The sequence below is a fragment of the Hyaena hyaena genome, unplaced genomic scaffold (assembly GCF_003009895.1).
Source record: "Hyaena hyaena isolate Hyena2069 unplaced genomic scaffold, ASM300989v1 scaffold_882, whole genome shotgun sequence".
Classification (NCBI taxonomy): Eukaryota; Metazoa; Chordata; class Mammalia; order Carnivora; family Hyaenidae; genus Hyaena; species Hyaena hyaena.
The window spans coordinates 358,505-381,408 of record NW_024081513.1 but is presented as its reverse complement, the minus strand read 5'-3'; the positions used below and the strand labels follow the sequence as shown (position 1 = coordinate 381,408).

Genomic DNA, 22,904 nt, shown 5'->3' with positions numbered 1-22,904 from the left:
AATGAAAGTTGCTTCTCAAAATTATCGTCTTGGGAAGAACTCATTTTCGTTATTGCCTTCAGAAAAAGTTCACAAACCAAACTTTAAATCCAGTCCTATCCTATTAGTTATTTCTTGGTTTTGACCCAAAGCAGCATTACCCATCTTGACTGTTTTCAAAGATCACTCTGACAAGGATGGATATTACTGCACTGGTAATAATCCACTCAGTGTGCTAAAAGCTCTGAAGACAATCCCCAGAGAAAAAAATCCCGTAACTGTATTGAACAATAGCACCCTTATTAGCATAAATCCAGCCTCCCATAGGTGAAGGGTTTTAAGAGGGCAACACTTATATGACTATGGAGTTCTGGTACATTTGCTTACAACTCAGACACACAGGACTTCCACATCCTCCCTCTTAGAACCATTAAGCAGGAAGGGACAATTTGATTCAATCTACAAAGTTAGTATAAAGCTGTAAATGGGTAGCCATGGCCAGCCTATATAGAAGAGGTCTTTAGCTTGAAATGCTGCTGCCATTTTTACCACTTTTAAAGAACTTTCTTGGGAAGATGAAAATTATCTTGGCATCATATGTGTCATATGCACTGGAAAAAATTAGTTTTTATCTAAGGCATTGAGAGATGTTTGTTGATTTGGCCATTAGAACCCAATGGTGTGCTTGGGGCCTGGAAGCTTGGGTGAGGAGAAAGAGGTCATGAGTGTGGTATATAGCTGATTTGAGCAACGGAGCCAGAAACAGGACCAAGGATGTTGGAGGTAGCAGGAAGGCTCCCAAAGAAGGGCTGATGGGGGCACCAAAGAGGTATAGTACCTATTGTAAATTTCCTTTTTTGGTTAGGTCCATAATATTCACTCTCAGGAAGGTCAACAGTCACACAGATTTTTTTTTAATTCTTTCCTTTAACTTCTCTGAAGATTAGAGATGAAGACTTTCTTTATCCCCAAAGGGCTTAATCTACTCTTAGATTATGTAAAAATGGATCAATGGATCAATATTATAAGAAATATTATTTCTCAGAATTTCACAGTGGCCCACAAGTGGTCATTCATTTCCCAACAAATCCCACCTGTGAGCTGTATAGCCTAGTGGCTGAAAGTACAACCTTCAGAGTAGATCATCAGATTCCTGGCTCTGCTACTTCACATCTGTGTGACTTTGGAAAAGTTACTTAACCCCTCTGTGCCTCAGTTGCCACAACCGTAAGATGAGAATAATGGTATTTCCTTCATATGGGTGAAATGGGATACCATAAGTAAGAGAGACACATGCAATGCCAGATACAAAGTGCATAATAAATACTACCTTTATTAATAACACTACCTATTTATTAATTATAAATTATTATCTACATTCTTACTTATTATTTCCATTTTTATAATCAGAAGTCTGGGCCCAAGGAGGGTGAATCACTATCTACTCCCCATACTGCTGGACAATAAAAGAATCAAGGATAGTTTTCTTTTATTCCTCTAAAACAGTTTATGTTAGAATTTGGGACTTATTCCAGCACATCTCCTATATAAGAGTAATACTGTTAGAAAATCCTGATGTCATATGTGGTTCTTTCCATGATAATCATAATACTTGGCAACTTTATCCTAAACTCTGGGTGCAAAATTATCTCATTTTATTCTAAAAAAAATATTGTTAATCAGCCCTGTTTATAGGTGAGAAAATTCAGGCACAGTGAGGTCCAGTGACTAGCCTGAGGTCACACAGCTAGTGAGCATCAGAGTCAGAATCTGAACCCGGATTCGTCCAAACCACAATGGCCATCCATGCTGTTAGGAAGTAGTTCCACGATACCATTTGTTTATAAATGATCCCCAAATTTCCTGCATTAAGAAGAAGCTCTGAAAATATACTCATGAGTCTCCTCAGGATCATCCTTCATCAACCGCAATAACTGCCCCTCCCCTCCCCAAACAACTCTTAAGTGGATAAGAGGGCCAAGCTTTACTTGGTGCAGAGCTCTTGAATCCTGGTTGAGCCCAGTGTTCTCCTGGCACACATCTAGGGCAAAGGTGAGCTTGGCTACAGTCTGCGGTGCCTTGTGGTATTATTTTCTGGGCAGTAGCCATGAAAACTACTCTAGGAATGTGACTAGAATTAGGCTCAGTGCAGTCATGCTATCCTGACATATTGATTTGAGATGGAGCATGTTGTCTTTGTGCTTGGACACCAATGCAGACCTGTCAAATTATGCGCACAAAGCAACATTCAGACTTCCTTCCAGGAAGAGTTTCCTCTCTCCAATTCCCTGGGGATTCGAGCTTACTCACCAATGCGTGCTCTGGGGGCACAGAGCTCTCTCCTCCTACTATTCCTGTCTGGGGCAGAGTAAAACTTCTGCTTTATGTTAATCACAGGATATAAGGTAACCAGAGATATTTTTTTTGTTTGCCGTGATGACGATTTCATCCTTTTACACGTAATGCAGGCATTACTTTGTCCAAAACACTTCCCCTTGCAGGGTAAGATACCCAACCGCTGGGCTCTCATGTTATTACCCTTTCCGTAGTATTAAAATGATAGCTTTAAGACCTATCTCGCTCTGCAGACTGTGCTTGCAGACAGGGCCCATGTCTTACTTAATGCACCAGCATAGAGTCACAGCTATAATGATGGGTTGGGCATTTATACATTTCAGTAGGCTGGTGTGGTGTAGACTGGTCATTAAATATTCTTAATCCCGTGTCTGGGACTATTTCAGTATTCAATGTTTCAATATCGGTATAGCCACAACAGCCTGCACATGGCAGGTACTCAGGATAATACGTATGTTGATTTAATGACCGATTTATTGACTGGACGAATAAACATCGGGCATATTAGAATCTTATTGGCAAATGGACGCATCACTAAAGGCATGAATGTAACACAACATTCTTAGTAAGCAAGAGACTTTGATCACTGCAGATCCCAACGGCAGTGATGCTCTACAAGAAGATACTAGCTCTTGTCTCCAGATGCCTGAAGTGAGCCAGGCGTCATGAGGCCTTCATGGGAATCTGACAGGACCACTACAGTCTTTGTGGTCTTGACCCTCTCCCCACACAAACGTAGCGGCAACCAAAGCATAATGACCAAGCTAAACGATCTCTGGTTCCTCTGTGTTTGGAGTAGCAAACTTACTGTCTTACCTGTCTGTGCTGTTGGGAGACTTGATATCCCAGTCCTGTGAGGGGCTGGTTCTGAATTTTCTGAAGCAGGATCTTTTGCTGAAGAGGCAAGGGTGACCTTAGCAAAGGCTGGCTTGACAGAGGCTGGCTGGGCTGGGATGGTGGCTGCTGCTGCTGCTGCTGCTGCTGCTGCGGCTGCTGTGGCTGCTGCTGAGCTGAAATCGAGCTCTGTGGCTGCTGTTGCTGTGGCTGCTGTGGCTGCTGCTGTGGCTGCTGTGGCTGCTGCTGGGTGTAGTGTAGGAGAGAAGGCTTACTCTGGGAAGGCAAAACAGAAGGCATCTGCTGGTTTGCTTGATCTGAGTTAAAATGGAACAAAGGCTTAGTGTTGCCATGACGGGGCTCCATGGCCGTGTGCGGGTTGTTAATAAAACTTCGACTGAGATCCTGAGGCTTTTGCTGCATGAGAACATCCAGGTGCCCTCCTTGGGCTGATGGGCTGGCCTTGTACATGTAGTTAGCCAGCACCTTCGACTGGCTGCTGCCTCCGGCCACCCCAGGCATGGGGGAGCTCTGTGGGCTGAATGGCTGCTGCCCGAAAGAAGGGCTGGGGATCTTCTCCTGCCCAAATGGACCCGGCGATGGCCCGGCAGAAGAGGGCAAGGCTGACCAGCTGGGAGGCTGATGCTGCTGCATCCGGGCGTGCTGCTGACGGTTGGCAGCGATCTGTTTGAGCTGCTGGGCATGGGACACCTCCTGCCAGCTTGGCAGGGCCCGGCTTGCTCCTGAGGCTGTCTGAGGCTGTGCCTGGCTCTGAGGGACAGAAGGGACTGGGGACGAAGCAGAGAGGGCAGAGTTGGCCATGGAGAATGCAGGGCCGGCTGATGGGGGCCTCAACTGAGGAGAGCCCGAGGGGCCCTGGGTCAGGCCCGGGGAGTATTCACTTTTGATCACTGTCTTCTCCATGGGCAAGGAGGGCCTGGGAGTGCTCCTCTGGCTTTGCTGACCCAAGTCAATGTTAAATGGGTCATCCTGCTTTATGGTGGCATTGATCATGTTCTCCAGCTCAAGATCACTCATGGGAGGCACAGATATGTTGGTCAGTTCATTGAACAGTTCCTGCAGCTCCGGATCCATGAGCTGCTCTACAGGGTCATCTCCATACCTATTGGAAAAAATATTCTCCTGGGTCATCTGGCCATCCATGTGCTTACTACAAGATAGAGTCTCTCCCGGTTCCTTCTTCACTTCCTTCAAGCCCATGTTGAAGATACCATTCCCAGGAGAATGTGTATGTGGTGGCAGAGTGTTAGTCTTTCGCAGGGGTGCCTGGCTCATGGGCAAGGTCCCTGACATCATCTGATTTTGTCCATTATTTACTTGGAGGCCTCCTTGTCCTGCAGAGAGGCTCTCCCCGACACGGATTCTTTTGATATCAAGGAATGAGTTGTCGACAAAGCCATTGGGCCTCTTGCTGTTGGCAGGAGACAGGTTAACCACCTGTTTTCTTTTCAAGGAACCCTGGAGCTGAAAAACAAAGGAGGGATAAAAAAGAAAAATATGAGCTACTAATCCAGAAATGCTTTTAGTCAAAAGCAACATAATATTTAAGTGGTTCTCCCCCCCGCCCCCCGCATTTATACACAGGATGAATTCAAAAAGGAAAAGCTACAAATGGAGCACAGTCTGGAATATAATGAAACTCACAGTAGTGCAGACCAAACAGATTAAGCTGTTTCTGGTGGAGCAGGTCAATTAGTGGTTCAAGATGACATCTGCTCTGTAATTGGTACATAGGTCAGTGGATGGAAAATACTCCCCATATTGTCAGAAGTTATTGATAATGCCCACAACCCATCACCAAATGTGATACCGCTGGAGCAGGCCCAAATACTCCACACGCATGCACACACAGCCCCCCTCAGCTGCAGAGAACTGGAGGGAGCACAATTTTGACCAAGAAACACTAAAGAGTCAAAAAGACACATTTTCCAGTTTCTTTTTTTCACAGACTTATCTGTGAAACCCTTCATCACTATTATCCTCCAAGTGAGTAATCGGCATAGTTGTTGTATTCAAGCAGGTCATGAATCTGCTGTTCTACTATTTTTCTTCCTATAATTCTGTGGCTTTTCATTTAAACCCATGAAGCAACAATGTGTGGGTGCACGGAAGCCATGAGATTATCCCTTATCAAATGAGACGGTCTGAGCACGGATTTTCCTGGGGATCCATTTCTTATGTTGCCTGTCTTGAAACTTAAAGCCAAAACGAAGGTGCAGAGAACCGGGACCACACACTGGTTCAGAGCTCAGGCTCTGGACCCGGCAAAGTGGAGCTCAAATTCCTATTCCATTGCTGACTGCTAACTGACCTTGCCACTTGACTTATCTGAGCCTCAATTTCCTTATCTGGAAAATGGGGACAATAGCAATTCATAGAAAGAAATAAGACAATGCATGTAGAAGTTTAGCACAGTGCCGTTGTTGTAAAAACTCAATAAATTACAGTTCTTTAAAAAAAAATGACTTACTACATTCTCAAAGAGGAGAGTCTCTCTAAACAGCAACATGAACAACACAATGCTGAAGTACTTCATGCACTAACTCAGTGATTAGATTGTATTACATGGACTTTATATATTATAGGGAAAGGAATTAAGTACCATACGATCATACTAATAAATCAACAAGAAACGAAACATTCACCATTGATCTTGAGATCCTTGTTGGTTCGCCTCTAAAGTGTATCTATCCAACTGTGGCTTTCCAAGTGCAACGGACCCACTTAAATTATTTAATGTTTGTTTAGGATAATTGTAAAAAAAAAAAAAAAAAAAAAAAACCTGAGGCAGGGTACTTCCTAGATCCAAAATTCTATCACTTTTCTTTTTCTTCCTTCTCACCTACTATCACTCCTCCACCCTTCTAAAGATTTCTAGGTAACCTAATTAGAGAATGAAATTAACCTAACTGAGCATCTATTATGTGCCAAGTGCTTTAAATATGGTTACTTTATTTTTCTTAGTCTTTACAAAAAGCCCATTAGATATATATTAATTTATATCTATTATTTTATAGATAAGAAAACTCAGAGAGGCTAAGTAAGTTGCCCAGTGTCACACAGCTAGTGTTAGACCTGGGCTTTTAACTCCAGGTCTGTGTAATTCTAAAGCCTATGGCATTTCCACATATTATGCTGCAATCAGCTTGTTTAGGGCTGGGGTCTGCCCAGCACAAAGAGACCAAGGGCAGTGGGCACAGATACATCCTATATCTCTGGTAAAATGATGAAGAGTCTCCGAATGGTCAGGATGCAGTAAAAGGGCCGAGTGTGAACAGCATGTCTCTTGTCATTTAGTTCATCAATCCTTATTTCAATAATCTCCTATCTGTGGATTTGCTAGCTCACAAGTGCTCTATAGTTAGGGGGGACGTCCCATGTGCTGACCAGTTTTTACCTTTTCCCATTGCTAATTGGTAATCAGAGAAAGGAACCTGACCTAAACTGGGCCAATCAGTTCCTTCCATGGGAAAGCTGGAATTGGAGAAAGTGAGACCAGGCTTTCTTTGGATGGCTGTATGGTCATTTACAAAACTTGTGAGTTGTTGTTGCGATATGTCAACAAAGCCACAGAGGAAGTAAATCTGTAGAAAGAGAGGAGACTCAAGACAGAGAGGGGAGACACAAGTTTTGGCAACATTTTGAGGGCTGGGTTTCAATCCCAGGTCAGTTTGCCTCTTGCCTTGTTTTCCTTGATACCCCATGGAATCTTTAGAATGAATGTCCCTTTTTGCTCCAGCTAATACGAGTTGGGCTACGGTTATTTTCAGCCGAGAGGCCTACCCAAGTCCCATGAGAGTTCACTTTGGGCGATGAGCAATTTGCAGCAAGGCATAGGTCTACTTCACACCTGGGTGTGAAGCTCCCCCCTGCGCCGCCGTCTCGCCATCTCGGCTGTCTCCACATGTTTTGCTGACTGCTAAGCTCGCTACTCACTAATGTAGGCAACATCATCTCAGAACACTGTCAGCCTTCACCACATTCAGCAGACACACAGAGTGGCCCCCGTCAGTCCTCAGGGATCGGGAAGAACACAGACCAGAGAGGCTCAGCCATGTTACTTCAGGAGTGGCTACAACATTCACTTCAGCATAAGTTACATTTTGAAAACTTTTTCACAACTAGTAAAGAACAAACAAAGGAGTACATTCTTTTTCCAGGTTTGGGTGATTGCCTTTGATCTATTTTCCACTGCTTTGAAGGAACCTGTTCTGCCAGATTCTCCCACTGTTAAGGCCCCTCCCTGAGAAGTGGGAAGCGGCACAGGCACTTTCTCTAAGCCATCAGGATTGGAGAGGCAGTAACAGAATTAGTGGTGGTTGTAGTAGGGGTGGTGGTGGTGGTAAGAAAAATAATAGTAATAATAATAATAATAGTGCAGTCATTTATTGAGGGTATATGTGCTTGGCATGATGGGAAGTGCTTTGTGTGGATAATCCTCACAACAACTAAGAATCCTCACAACACTTCCGTGAAGTTGATATTATTCCCACCCAGCCCCCTCCCCCTTCCCAGTTTTACAGATGAGAAAATAGAAGTGTGGAGACTGAGACTTCAAGGTCATGCAAATAATACACAACAAAGCCAGGAATCAAACCAAGCGATTCCACAGCAGAGCCTGTGCTGTGTAGTAAATGGTATCCTTTATAAACAGTGTTATCTCTTAGAACACTTTCCTGCCCATACCTAGAAAACAACAGGCACTGAGGGAGTAAGATTTTCTTTTTAGGCATATGTGTGGGGCCACGGCCAGCACAGCTGGATAGATGACTTAAAATGGGGAACAGAAGTCCTCCTTAAGTGATGTTGTGGGAAACAGCCCCGTGGATCAGAGACATTTCCATCAGGACTCCATTAGGCATGATGCTTTTCCAAGAGAATTTTGGGGACAGTCTGTGTCCTGCTTCATAGAACTTTCTTTCTTTTTTTTTTTTTTTAAATCCTTTTATTTGTTTCTGAGAGAGAGAGAGAGAGAGACAGCACGAGCAGGGGATGGACAGAGAGAGAGGGAGATACAGAAGCACAGAGCCTGATGCGAGGCTCGAACCCATGAACCATGAGATCATGACCTGAGCCGAAGTCGGACGCTTAACTGACTGAGCCACCCAGGCGCCCCAGCTTCATAGAACTTTCTAACCAAAGTTATGTCACCAAGACCCACCAAATGCACAGCTCCAGCACAATACAGTCAATGATTCTCAAAATTCAATCTTTACTTTAAAGTACTACCTTTGCTGGATTAAAATTTCTCCATCAGATATATGGCTTTGTATTATGGTATACAGTCTGTGACAAAATACAAATATTCTAGAAGCAGTAGAGGAAGAAGACAGTCATCGATACCTCAGTGAGAAAACAGTTGATCAGAAAATTCATTGTCATTTTACCAGGCCAAGAATACTCACAGGAAATTAGACTCAGATGAAGGAATGAAGAGCTGGATTTAAACTGCAAAGGAGCGGCAGGACTAGGGGAGTAAGGGGCTCCCCCCTGGGACCTTGGGGGTGGCTGGGTTAGCCAGGGTTGGGGGGAAGGTAGAAGGGTATATCCTGCATGCCAGAGGGACCAGCAACTTCCAGAAAGCAGTTAATAACGATGAAACGGTAGAGGGAAGAGTCTCCACAAACAGATGTCTTACTCGGGGCTGACTTAACCATTAGACACTGTCAGGACAGTGTCCACGGCCCACGGTAGTCTTAGGGGCCCACAAAAATGCTTGAATTTCTTTTAGAACAGTAGAAAAATAGAAATTTTAGGCTGAAGAAATGCTTTAATACATAATAGTAATATATTTGTCTTTAGGTCAACAGAGTCATAAAATATAATTTTTTAAGTTGTGCAAGGGAGGGGCACCTGGGGGGCTTCAGTCAGTTGAGCGTCTGACTCTTGATTTCAGCTCAGGTCATGATCTCACAGTTCATGAGTTCAAGCCCTGCATTGGGGCTGCCAGCACAGAGCCTGCTTGGAATTTTCTGTCTCTTCTCTCTCTGCCCCTCCCCTGCTTGCACGTGCACAGCTTCTCTCTCTCTCTCACTCTCTCTCTCTCAAAAATAAATAAATAAACTTAAAAAAAATTTAATTGTGTGAAGAAAAAGAAGGGACCCTCAATCCTTGATAACGAGCACCGGAGGCCCACCAAAGGCTCTCACCTAATAACTGCTGTGTATGGATGGGTATTTTAAAATGGGTACCCTTAACAGAAGAGTGGGGTAGAGCCTGGTTTAATCTTCCCACAGCTCTCTGAACATGTATTCTGTTCCTCGTTTTATAAGTGAAGAAACTGCGGCTCCTGACACTCAGATTATACAGTGAACACCACGAGGCAGGGCGCCAGGCCAGGGCTGTCTGGTTCCAAAACCCTCATTCTTCATCACTAACCACCCGGCTTGCTTTCCCCTCAGCCGTCCACTTGCCACACGCTGACGCTGTTGTGGATCCAGTGGGCACAGAGACCCAATACCAAAGGGTAGCAGAATGAAGATGTATTGCACACACGGGGCGAGAGTAAGGGCACTCGGGACTCATAGGGATGGACAGGAGGGAGAAAATGGTGACATCACTGGTTGGAGGTTGACGGTGGAAAGCTCAGGACATCGCCCTCGAGGCTCCAGCAGAAGAAAGGGAGGAGACAAAGGGTCTCTTGGTCATTCTGAAAGACTGAGTAGGCCTCCAGAGAGAATTCTGCACCATACCCTATCAAATTGTCCCTGGCCTGAAGGAGATACACAGATGACTAAGCTAGTTGCAGGATGGGAGGGCTTCAAATGAGCGCTACATGTTAATATTTACACGTTTCCCATCAGCTAGATGGACGAAGGGGCAGTTTTCCTTTTGTGCAATAAATCTGCACCCCAAACTTGTTATGTTGAGTTTGTGAAATTATGCATATAATATCACCCTTTCACTGGCCATCCAAGGAACGGGCTTCTTTGGGGAATGATTTCAACACAGCAAGTCCGGACTGGTTTGCATACTAAATCACTCTACTCTGCTGAGATCCAGCGGACTGTTTCTTTTCACCCTTCTCCTCATTCTGCTTCTTCCCTGTGAACACCTTGATGCTATCTGAGGCCTGTGGTCTCTGCTGGGGGGAGGCTTAGGCCTGCCCAGGGCCGGGTCCTGACAGAGTCACCTGCTTGACAAGGGCTGGGGAAGGAGGTGTTGGGATGATGCCTCTGGCTGAGGGAAATCCAGCACACAGCAGAGTTGGGGCTGGGGTCCCTCAGGAAACTCTCCTTTCGAACAGCTGTACTTTGCTCTTCCAAAGGACTCGAAACATAAACTTCCTGGAGGGATTTTAAAATGCCATGATTGTGCAATCCCCTGGTTTCTGTTTCTTGCCCTGCTCCCTATCCTTTTCCACGAAATAAATGTGTTCTTTGTCTCCTGGGCTGCCCTAGAAACAGGGAATATGCCACACAAAGGTAACAATTCAGTCCATAGGTCACATTTTTCCCCCAAGTAGATTTCTTTCTTTCATACAAGGGCATAAGCACAAGAACTTACCACTGCTGAGATACTCAAGGGAATGAGTATCTTGGTCCCATCATCTGTAAACTTTCCTCAGGCCATTTTACTCACAGCTGATTAGTGATGGGGTGGGGATAGACAAACCTTTCAAGTGATTAATGACTCTTGAGTTGATTCCTAATGTAAAAAAGTTTGGGATCCTGGAACAGTAAAGTCCAGCTCAACACAGTACCAGGAGATGAGCTGATTCCAGCAAAAGCTGATTTTAAGGCTTTTGCAAAAGACATCTGATTGTTCCCACCTGTAGAGTTCTGAGCTACCTTGTACTGTGAGGTATTGTTTTCTGTCTGTACAGTACTTAGGTTTGCCCAACTAGATTTTAAGCTCTTTGAGGGTGGGCATTGTGTCTTATGCTTGAATGGGTTCCTCTCAGTACCTACCACAATGCTGGGCATCTCACAGGTGTTCACACAGTAGTTTGTAGGTTGATCTCAGAACTGGGGAAACTGGATCCTTCTAACTATTGAGCAGTAAAACACTGGTAAGAAGTGGCTGTGGGAACATTTTTATTTCCAATTCCCAAGCAATTTAATGGTTCCACTAGAGTTTTGCTTGAGTGATCATGTTCTCCTGAACCCTTAAGTCAGAGGAATGTGAAACCCCAAGAACCGGAACCACATTGTCATCTACATATAAACAAAAAGAGCAGAGGCGCATGAGGCTTTGTGACAGACTCTAGCTCATGTGCGGCCTCCTGAAGGGACTTTAAAGCTGGGGTGCAATTCGTAGCCCCAGCTCTGTTCCATGCCCTGTATGAGTGAAAGCACGGGGGCTGGAAGAAAATCACGGCACACATCCTGTATGTTTTTCAGTAGCTTCTGCTTCTACTCTTTCAAGAAAAAGTAGGTGTTTTTTTTTTTTTTTTTTTTTTTTTTTGTAAAAGGTGCCAAGGAAGGCCTGTTAGATCTGTTTGGGAAATTTGTTCTACAACTTTGTTCCATAAGGTTTGAACTCTGTGAAATGTGATGATCTGTGAACAAAAGAGCAACGCTTCATGAAATCCAAGATAAAATGTAATATGGAAGCAAGAACACTGTCAAATCAGGATCTTCTAGAGAAAACAAGTCAGCACTGTCGTCCTAAAGACACTAAACAGCAAATACCCCATATTCAAAATTCCTTCAGCGCCTCCACACCCCCTCCTATGGTTCATGGCTGACTGGGCAAGAGTAAGTGCAAGAGCTGGAACTGGCTACAGAAACACTCTTTGTTACAGTGCGGAGGGAGCATATTTCACCTCAGCATTTTCTCAGTTTGGACAATTCCACCAGTTCCACTTGGAGAATGTTGCAAGTTTATCGTCAACCTGCAAAGTATTCACTGAGAGAAAAGGGAAGACAGGCAGACATCCTATTTTATGGAGGCAACTGGGAGGATGTGGGATTTCGAAAGAGCATGGAATTCAACCTGCGATGTACACACTGCTCTCCTGCAATTTATCATAGATGCTTGGACCAGTCACTCACTTACCTACCTGCATGATGGGATGCAGCCATGTACGTAAAGCACCATCTGTGCTCCCAGATCAGAGCAGTGCTGTTACTGGGAGTTCTTTTTTAGCAGGTGAGGTAGAAGTTGAACCCAAGCCTGTGTGATACTTCTGTTGTCATCCTGACTATTACATGCCAGGCATGTGCTAGACAAAGGCAAACTGAAGACAACAAGAGGGGCTTTTCCTCCTCTGTAAAAAGGAATTTGTCTACTCATCCATTCAAAGGTATTTATTTGGCACCAAGCATATATCCTGTGAGACTGTCCATATCATGGGGCTGCTGTGAGGACCAAGTGGTTAAAGCACATAAAGAGCCTGGAAAATTGGTCTTAGAACATAATGCTCAGTAAACGTTAGAACCAATTTTTTTAAAAAAACCCAAAAGACAAAAAGAGATTGACCAGTCTGTCTGGGAACAAAGGGAAAAGTAAAAATGCAATGTGATAGTTTTTCTGCAGAGTGTGCATGGGATTACAGCCACAGAGGGGAGCATACTTTGCCTGGAAAAGATAGGAAAAGAATCACTCTCCTTTCTCTTCCAATGAAGTGTTCCCTGATATGTAAATAAATATGATGTTTTGTGATATTCTGATATTTTGCTAGTGACAGTGCCAACAAAAGCTGTTGTTTAACAACAGGGGGATGTTTAAATCAAAAAGTTCAAAGTAGAATTATTTTCCCACATTGGCTACTATTTTAATGTCATTCCAGATCTACTCAGTGATAACCAGGGTGATTATCCTGCTGACTATATCCTTAGTCATCCTGACGAGTTGCTGCAATTGTTGTAAGGCAGGGGCCTGCAGAGGCCATCTTTCAGAGATCAACTCTCTGTGTTTAGCAGAAAAATGAACAGAATATTCTACAAAAGTTTGAAAAACCCAACTGCTTTGTGCATGAAATACTTTACTCATGACTCACTTTTCGCCCAAAACATATCGAAGTGAATCCAAAGTAAATGCTATGTATAAAATGTTGGCAATTCTCTCGAAATCTCTAAATGTCTTCCTCAGCAGAATGTACAATGTATTAAGCATCATTAATCAAGTGGCTTCTCTCTCTCTCCCTTAGCCGGAGGGCCCTGTCTGGGAGCTTTCATTCTAAGGGGCCTAGCTCAAAGTACATCTCCTTAGCAAGACTTTGCCCTTCGACCTTACCTCATATTCTTTCTTCTTGCTTTAATGATTTTAGCACTCTCTGATTTGTTTTTGGTAATTGATTCAGGTCTGTGAGTTTTTTCACTTCAATACCATTCCAAGAAGTCAGTGGAAGACAGAATACTTCTATATCTCATCTCTTCTCACCAGCCCAGCCCAGCACTAGCCCACGGAAGCCCTCCTGGATTGGCTGGTAATCTGACTTACTGGGAGCTCAGTGGTCTGGGAACATCAGATGAGTCAGTTTACGGGACATCTAGAATTATCTGCCATTTCCATGAACCACACCCCCCTTCATAAACCCTAGGGCTGATTCTTAGCAACTCTTTGTCCAACTGTAGAACTGACAGACACTGGAGAGGTAGGGAAAGCCTGAGTGTTTTAAGAGGCTGCTATTCCTTTCTTATGCTGGCAGGAATTGGACTCGTTCCAAAATGTTGGTCAATTTGAATATCAGGAAAACCCAGATGGCAGGGAGAGTGCCCTAATACCATTCCAGGGATGTCTGTTAATTATCTGGGGGTTTGAACATGACTACGAAAGAGCTCTCACCTTTTTGTAAAAGAACACAAAACACAGCCACCCCTAATTCCCTGGCGGCATGTCTCCTTCATCTTCAGTGGCTTTTATGACTCAAACAGGTATTAAAGGTCCCTATCCTTCCCAGCCTCTTTCTTTCAGATCACATTCTTCATTCTTCAAGCCCCCACTGCTTCGAGCGCAGCGGACCAAGTATCCTTCGATCACATTCTGAGAATTTGACCCTGTTTTTTGCCTCTCCCCATCCCGATCTGTTGTCCATATAGCAACAAAGGGGATCTCCTTCTCACACCCAAGCTTCAGCTACTATATTATTTATTTTAAATTACTTTTTAAATTTGTAAAGCACGAAAGGTGATTTCAGCTTTAAGTCTTTGCATATACTGTTCCGTTTCACTGGCATACTCCACCTACTCTGGCCTGTTCCCCTCTTATCAGAGGCAGCTACTCCTTTTCCTTTACTCTAACTTGAATGTGACCTTGGCTGTCATTTTCCCTGGACACCTAGCTAAACTATGTTCTTACTGTTGTTTTCCACGCCAACCTTTTGATTGTTTCTTTCTTTCTTTCTTTTTTTTTTAATGTTTTATTTATTTCTGAGAGAGAAAGACAGCATGAGCAGGGGAGGGTCAGAGAGAGAGGGAGACACAGAATCCGAAGACAGGCTCCAGGCTCTGAGCTGGCTGTCAACACAGAGCCCGACACAGGCCTCAAACCCACGAGCTGTGAGATCATGACCTGAGCCAAAGTCGGATGCTTAACCGACTGAGCCATTCAGGTGCCCCTATTTGTTTCTTTACAGTCCTTACTATAATTTCTAAATGTTTTTGTTAATTTGCTTCCAATTTTTAAGTCTGTCTCCAATGTTATAAAATAAGCCCTAGAGAGGGAGGCTTGAGCCATGTCTGTCTTCTTGACCACTGTAATTTATCCTTAGTGTACCCCAAACAAATAGGGGATTAAAAATATTGTTTAAACAGTAACAAGAAACATCTAGAAGGAAACTCTTTAAGATGCTGAAGTACTTTCTGATGGTGTGGTGATGGTTTTTTCCTCCATTTTATTCATATGCCTGCATTCTCTAATTTTGTTTTCTCATTTTTTCTCTTATATAGAACATAGATGGTCTATGTTGTTAAGACTGAAGTCAATCTGTGATCCAGCATGTCTGTCCTTGGTCACCACCCTCCTCTGAGAATCTGACCCCACATCTCCTGGTTGGGGGCTTGTGATCATGGGACACTCCATTTACCCCAGCTTCAATTGTTTTTTTCTTTTTTTAGTATTTATTTTGGGGAGACAGCGAGACAGAGTGCAAGCAGGGAAGGAGCAGAGAGAGAAGGAGACACAGAATCTGAAGCAGGTTCCAGGCTCCAAGCTGTCAGCACAGAGCCCGATGCGGGGCTCGAACCCACAAAACACAGGATCATGACCTGGGCCGAAGTCGGATGCTTAACCGACTGAGCCACCCAGGTGCCCCATTTACCCCAGCTTCGGAAGACTGCATCAAAGTGGACACTTGACTCAAGCTGAATGAATTAAACACTTTTCTCATAATTGGGAATTGAAAGAAGACCTTCTCAGCAGTCGCTGTGCACTTGCAATGAGAGATATGCCGCCTGTACTGGAGTCATTCTCAGCTGTGGACAGTGAGAGACACAGAGAGCAAGCCCACAGGAGAAACTGCATTGTTAGACAGAAGGCAGAAGGGAGGGAGACAGAGACTGAGGAGAGATTCCCGAAGCTTTTTAATTCCTGGTCCCAAGACTCTGGGACATGCACTTATATTTCCTGTAATTGAGACACCCCATACCTTCCAATAAATCTCCTCCCACCTTTTCATTTCTTTTTTTTTTTTTTTGCTTGGGGTACTTTACAACTGTTTTTGTTACTTGCACCAAACATTTCTCAATTGCAACAACGATGTATGAAAGCCAGTAATTACATTTACCCTAAAGTTTTCATAAGATAAATGCGTACTTTTCGTGATTGATTAAAATTGAAAAGCCAAGGAGACGCAAAAGGCACACATTTCTTTTGGTTTCTCTTTCCACTTTCCACATTTGCTCATTCGCTGAGCTCTTCCATGGCCCTTCATGAAAGAAGAGCATTATGAATTACGAGTGAGGCTGCAGTTGGTGACAGCAGCATGCTGATAGGGTGCCATTGTCTCCCATACCTCTACACCGCATCCCTGGGGGAGGTCCAGAGATGACATCGCTACCGATTCTCCCCTCAATGCATGAGAACATTCTCAAAAGACGACTGCCATCTGAGTCATGTTTAGACAACCCAGGGCTGCAGCGTGCTAACCGGTTGGGGTGCAATCACCTGGAGACAGAGCCAGGCTGAGTAGACCTTTTAAGAGGTCCTCGCAATTTCAGGCCCATCTTCAACTCCATTACAAAGGAATGTTAAGCAGCATTTAGAGGGAGTTTGGCAAAGTACCTGAAAGCACCAAAAAGCTCCTTTGATGTTCTTGGCATTGATGTCATCATTCTCTTGAAACTTCTGAAGAAGAATTTTTCTTATAGCAACTGTAGCTAGGTCCAATTTAGAGTGTTGACGTATGTTTTCTGTGGTCTAATGTTAGCCTGAGTAACTACGAGCCATATAGACAGATACTCTTTTAGAGAGGACCATAGCTTTCACTTCAGCCTGTGTTTATTTTCACATCAAAGACACATCTAAGAGGAAATCGCTTAACTAGCTCTATGAAACATGAAGAGGTTTACAGAGATATTTGGTTATAATTGAAAAAAACCAAAACTCAAACCTACACTCCCAGCAATTTAAGCCTTTCATGCCCGGAAATAAGAATTTATAATGGCAGATAGAAAAATGTTCCCTTGCTTTCCATGAAGGTCTGAATGCAGACTTTTTCAAGCGGGAACTCAAATCCCACTATTTGCCATACATTTATGGGAAATGATTCTTGATGATTTAAATGGCATTCAATGGGGGACAATAAAGCCTTTATATTGTTTGCAGTTTAACTACCCTTTGAAGCAATGTCCTATAGCTATCCAATGCCCTCACTTTGATCTAACCCGCTCAGCCCAGTAATTAAATGACTGAGATGAATTCTCCACCTGACAGGTTCCAATTCTTCATGTGTGGCCATATTCTTTGAAGAGGGGGATAAAAAACCTACCTATCCTGGAAAATAAAACTTGAAGCAAGTTAAAATTGTGAATCAAGGGTAATTCTCTGTATCAAAGCCATAGGCGGGAGAGAAGACCTTCTCCCATATGACGAGAACCACTATTTCCCAATCTGTGCTTATGTTCTTCTTGTAATCTTTAACTAAGAACATTTTACAGTTCCTTTCTGTGAATTCATTTCATGATAAATCAACACTCATTACTGTAAAAAAAAAAAAAAAAAAAAAAAAGAATGGAATTACTAACCTGGGCCTTGGGTATCGGCTGATGGCTACCTGATGAGAAAGGACCGCCCACAACATTATGAATGGCGATGGGATAATCAGACCAGTAAAAGAGCTCATTTTTCACCATTCCACAAAGAAGACTGTTTACTGGGTTAAGTTTGCTGAAAATATAGGAGTGCAATCTTAACTCAGGCAGCTCGTAATCCTCAAAAATATTACTGCTTTTTATTGCATTTGCCTTTCAGACACAATATAGGACAGATTCAAACCAAGCAAGTTCACCAACTGCAACAGTCAAAATTGCTTTTAATCCGGGATGTCAGTGAGCATGACACCACTGGGACTTTCGCCCTCACCCCCAACATCCATTTCTTCCCTGTACCCGGCTCACAATTAATATTTTGTATTCACTTGTTAGATTTCTAGACAATAAAATACTTCCTTATCCATGACCAGATCTCTGCATTTGTCATGTCTCCACGCATGCCATTCCAATCTCAAAATGGGTTTTTCTTTTCGACTGATGGATTTTCTTCACTATTCTCAAATCCCAACTCAAAACTCACTCCTTCTCAGAGCTTTATTGTGATCACTGCTCTGTTGTTTTGTGCTCCTCCATGGTTTACTTTCCTTGTGTATTTAATGCTTCTGGCTTGTAACTGTTAGGATACCTTTTCAGTGCCCCCAAGCAAGATTGTGAACAATGTTATGTGTCTTCTAATGCCTTTTGAGGCAATATATTATTGTGAGTGTGAGCTCTGGCATCAGAGAGTCAGATGTAAGTCCTGGCTCAGTCCTCCAGGAGACAGGAGGCTGTGGCTGACTTACCTAATCCTACCAGCCTCAGTTTTCCTTCTCTGTATAATGGAGATGATAATTTCAATTCTTTAGTTATAGTGAGTCTCAAATAAGACAGTGTCTATAAAGTATGTACTCAAAGTGCAGCAAATAATGACTTAATAAATACTAGGTATTTTAGTTTAGTTTTCAGGGTCCTTTCGCAAGACCTAGATGAGAGTTGAGCATATATATAGCAGTAAAGAAAAGGTTCAAACAGCCTTTATCAAGTGCTCAATAGAAGGTATTTTACATACCTTATCCCACTGAATCCCAGCTTTCCTACTTATTAGCAGTGTGACCATGGGCAAGCTACCTAACTTCTGTGCCTTGACTTTCTCATCTGTAAAATTGATATTACAACTCTACTTATATCATAAACTGCACAGATTAAATGAATACATGTAAAGTGCTTAAAATAGTCCCAACACATAGAAAGTGCCAGTAATATCAGCTTTTGTTATTATTTTTACTATTAAATTCTTACAACAAACTTGAGAGTAGATATAAAGAGGCTCAGTTATAGATGAGAAAAATGAAGCCACAAAAGGTTGCCCAGCTACTTACTGAACCAGATTTGCCTGACTGTGAAAATCCATGCCCTTTATTGCAATGTATTTGCTGGAGGAAACTTCCATTTCATGCTAGAGGATTATTCCAGGGAAGCTCTATAGTGACAAGGAGGTCCTCAGGGAACTGTCCATCACTGGCAAGGCCCACAGTGAAGCTGGCCTGGCAGGAGCGGGGAAGAGGTAGGGCTCAGTAAGATGTAGGACAGGGCTTCTCTGGCTCAGTCACCATGCAGAGGAATGTGGTCCTAATTTTGAAGACCATGGGTAGACATCAAAGCATTTTAAGCAAGGAAGTGACATGATCTGTAATATATTCTAGGATTTTTTTTTCTATTTTTACTCTAACAACAGAATAGTTGTGGGTGGATTGGAGGTAGGACAGCACAAGCCAGAAGGCCAGTGAAGATGTCTCAGCCTCAGTAAGAGACAGTGAAAACTGGGTGGGAGCAATGGTGGTGGCAATAGAAATGGAGATCATGGGGAAGAACTTGGAGCCAGAAACCAAATGAACTTTATGATGAATTCCATGTGGGAAAGGAGTGAGCACCAAACACAGACTTCTACATTCATGACTGAGTGGGTGATGGAATCATTTGCCCAGAAAAAGAATGTAGGGAGAGGAGCATGGTTCCTGATGGTATGGTAGCAAAGCACATGATGGGTCTGGATTTGAATATGTTGAACTTGAGATGTCCCATTGCCAGCCAGAGAGTCAGAGTTGCAGACCAGGAAGGAGCCCTAACTGTCTATATGGGTGGGGTAGAAACGCACATAAGTGTGGGTGGAACAAATGTGGTTGTAAGTGTCCAAATAAAGAGTGAGGAGTGAGAAGGGAAGGGATGGGAATGGAATCCTGGAGATATCAAAGTTCAAGGAGAGAGGAATAAAGTCAGGGGATGAGCAGCTGAAGGACAGAGAAGAAAGCTTCGGGGGGGAGGGGCCAGGGGCAACCCCACCGAATAAGATGGTGCTACCTGGAACCAAGGTAAAGATCTCTCACACCTGGCATCTGACGGTGGTTGGGGGAAGACCCCAAATTAAAGTGTGTGCTGAGGATGGAATGGGGAAGCCGTGAAATGGAAACAAGGTGGGTAGATTATTTTTCCGGAATGCCAAGGAGAGAAGGAAGATAACAGCTATAGGGAGTCTTAGGGTAGAAGGCTGCCTTATCCTTTTTTTGGTATCCTTTATAGCAGCAGGTACAATACTTTGAATTTTGTAGGTACCCAGTTAAACATATGCCTTCTTCTTTCATTTTATCTCATTCATTTCTTCCGTATCTTCTTCTCTTCCCTATCCCAGTAAGGGATGCAGTGAGGCTGCCATTCCTTATTCAGATACTAGATGGAAGGCATGGAGTTTGCCTGCTTCTTCTGAAGTGGTTGAATAAATGATGTGTAATAGGAACTTTGGTACATTTGAAGCCAGCCGAGACACAAGGGAAGGAAGGCCACAAGAAACACGGGTGACACTGAGAAAGGAGCGATGTTGCATTCAGCTCTTCTGGTTGGGTTCACGCCCAAATGAATATGGGTAAATGGGAAAATCCTGTTTGGAGAACAGAAAAACGACCCCAAGAAAGACATAAAAAAGAGATGGATGGCTTTGGGTGGCTTCAAGGAAAATCCCAGCAGTGTAGATTTTTAGGAAATCTAAGGATAGCAAAAGCCTATTTAAAATGTTATCCTGCTTGATCTTGATAACCGAAGATATTTCAAAGCATTGGGATTGAGTCTAATCACTCGTTAAATTAAGGTCACATATGGGACTGCTTTTGACCAGACAGTTTCATGCTACTGAATAAGAAGGATCTACTGAAGTTTGATCTTGGGATTCCTATCATTATGTATTATCAAGCCTATCATTTTCTCCATCAAAGAAAATGCAGTCAGAAAATAGGAAGAGGAGCAGGGAGAGAACAATCCAACAACCCTCCATCCATCTACGCATCAATCGAGGCCATTCTCCATTCCCTGTGTTCAGCTTGCAAGCACACACCATTTAATTTTTGCTTTTGCTTCTCATCATATTTTTAAACGTTCAATATCATTTAGTAACATTCTTTTTTCCTCCATGAAACATCATGTCACAGGTGCCTTTTCCTTTCTCTTTATTACTTTTGGCAGTAGAAAGAGAATTTTTTCCTCCCTCCCATTGACCTTTACCTATTCCTAGCAAATTCATTGCTTTATGACCAGAGGTAACATGGTCATACGCAGATGCAATTTATCTTTGCGCACAGTTGGTCTGTGTGCATGTGTCTGTGCGGGCGTGCTTCTATTGTTTGACTCCTTTTAACTCCACTCAGATCTCTCTAATCACAGTTTGGAATTCACCTGAATTTCCCTGCTGCGAGAGCTAAAAAAGCTGACATCAAGTTGCAAAGACCACAGCTCTGAAAAGGAAATAGCACATCTTTATTGGTGGGATACATTAAAAGATATGAATGTGAGGTTTTTAAGTAAGATGCTGCATACATATAACCTCTAGATGCTTGACAGTGACATTGTCCCACATGTTGGCCATCTCCTCCATAATTAAAGAAATGCTTTGGAAGAGAATATAACTGTTTGATTTTCACACTGAAACATTATTCTGGGAATTCAGAGCCCACAGCTTGCTAAGCCCAATCCAAAGCATGGAAATCGTTCATACAAATCTTTTCATGAGGCTGAAAGAGGGTTTGGCAATTCTAGTTTCATTCTTCTCTGAGGGAGAAAATTTAATTTCTTGTAATTTCTTATATATCCATTTGTAAGGTTAGTTCTTTTTTTTTTTCCTTAGAAAAAAGTTGCTATGGCAACAACCACCTATCATGGGGTTCCTCCTTGAGTACTTATAAATGCTGCTTGTTAACAAGCAGATCCCTATGCCACATGGAAGTCCAGAGAGAACCATCAGCTTATCAGTTGGAAAAGATGAACTAAATGGTTTAAGAGACAATTTTTTGAAATGGAAACAAAAGCATGGATGCTTCCATCAGATGGGGCACTGCAGACACATCATGGCTGTTTCTCTCCGAAAACACCAAATGGACAATTGCACAGTGACCAGGTTTGGCAGGGCCTTGAGAGGGATGGTGAGGAAGAAATGGGACTCAGGACATTCCCCAAAGAGAGCCTGAAGCTCTGGTTTCTGATCAGAACTCAGTGGCAGTGTTGTGTGGTATGCAGCATGACCTGCAACCAGCAATGTCCATCTGATGGAGGTGGTCTTGGGCGCCGCACCATGCTCCTGGAGTGATAGCAGGCTTCTGCCCGAGCACCTTTTCCTGAGGGCAGCTGGACCACCAGATATGCAATCTGATCTACCTCAAAGGTCACCGGTAGTATCTGTGCTGGCATTACTACAGTCTATCAAGTGCTATGGGGTAAAGAAGCCATCTGCAGAACCAAAGGAAGACTGTTCTTATACACTTCCCTCCCCTCTGTGATTCTACTTCCTTAGGAGCAGGAGGGGAGGCCTCCGGTCTTCGTCTCCTGCCCAACTTCCACTCTCCATGATCAAGTGTTTGGTATCTATGCATCAGCCATCTCTTCCTTTCATAACTATATTGGCTTCAAGGAATAACTGGCAATCCATTCCCAAGGCTTGACTTACTCAATGCTTTCTGTGGGATAAGACACATATCTGGCCTACTGGAAAGTGTCCTCTGAAAAAGCCAGAAAAGGGAAACCAAGAGAGAAAGCCTAAAAGCCACTGGGTCAATTGCTGAGAAGAAATGCTCAGCATTTCCCTCTGATTTCCCTCTGTGGGTCTGTCAGCAAAGGATCTGCCCTGTGCACTAGGGGCCTGCTCTATGTTTGAGTCATGGAAAATCATAGAGCAATAGGCAGGAATGCAGAAATACGTTTGGCTTCATCTTTTATGAACAATCTGAATTCAGTTTGCATTTTGCAGTGCAAAAACAAGCATAGTTTTTCTGGAAGATAAATGAGAGAGAGGAAGAAAAGAAGGAAAACAGAACACAATGGAAAAGTCTTTAAAAGGGAAAAACACACCTTGTAGTTTTTTTCCTTCTTACTGACAAGCAAGGGATACTTACATTTCATCATGCTGTTCAAAAGAAAACATATTGTGCCAAAATTTATATGAGGAGAATTTCACTGTTCCTCATTGTTTTATTTCAGACCACTAGTTACTTGGAGTTTGTATTTTCACATTTTTTCAAGTATCTATGCCCCCAGGCAGACAAA

At 43.2% G+C, this 22,904-nt stretch overlaps 1 protein-coding gene across 2 annotated transcripts in view; it reads right to left on the bottom strand.

Annotated features, from left to right (window-relative positions):
- MAML2 (mastermind like transcriptional coactivator 2) overlaps nucleotides 1-22,904 on the bottom strand; it is a 350,467-nt gene that overhangs the window by 107,300 nt on the left and 220,263 nt on the right. For both annotated transcript variants that reach the window (XM_039220320.1, XM_039220321.1), the window contains exon 2: nucleotides 3,151-4,653. In XM_039220320.1, coding sequence (XP_039076251.1) covers nucleotides 3,151-4,653 — 1,503 coding nt within the window. The remainder of the gene's footprint in view (nucleotides 1-3,150; nucleotides 4,654-22,904) is intronic.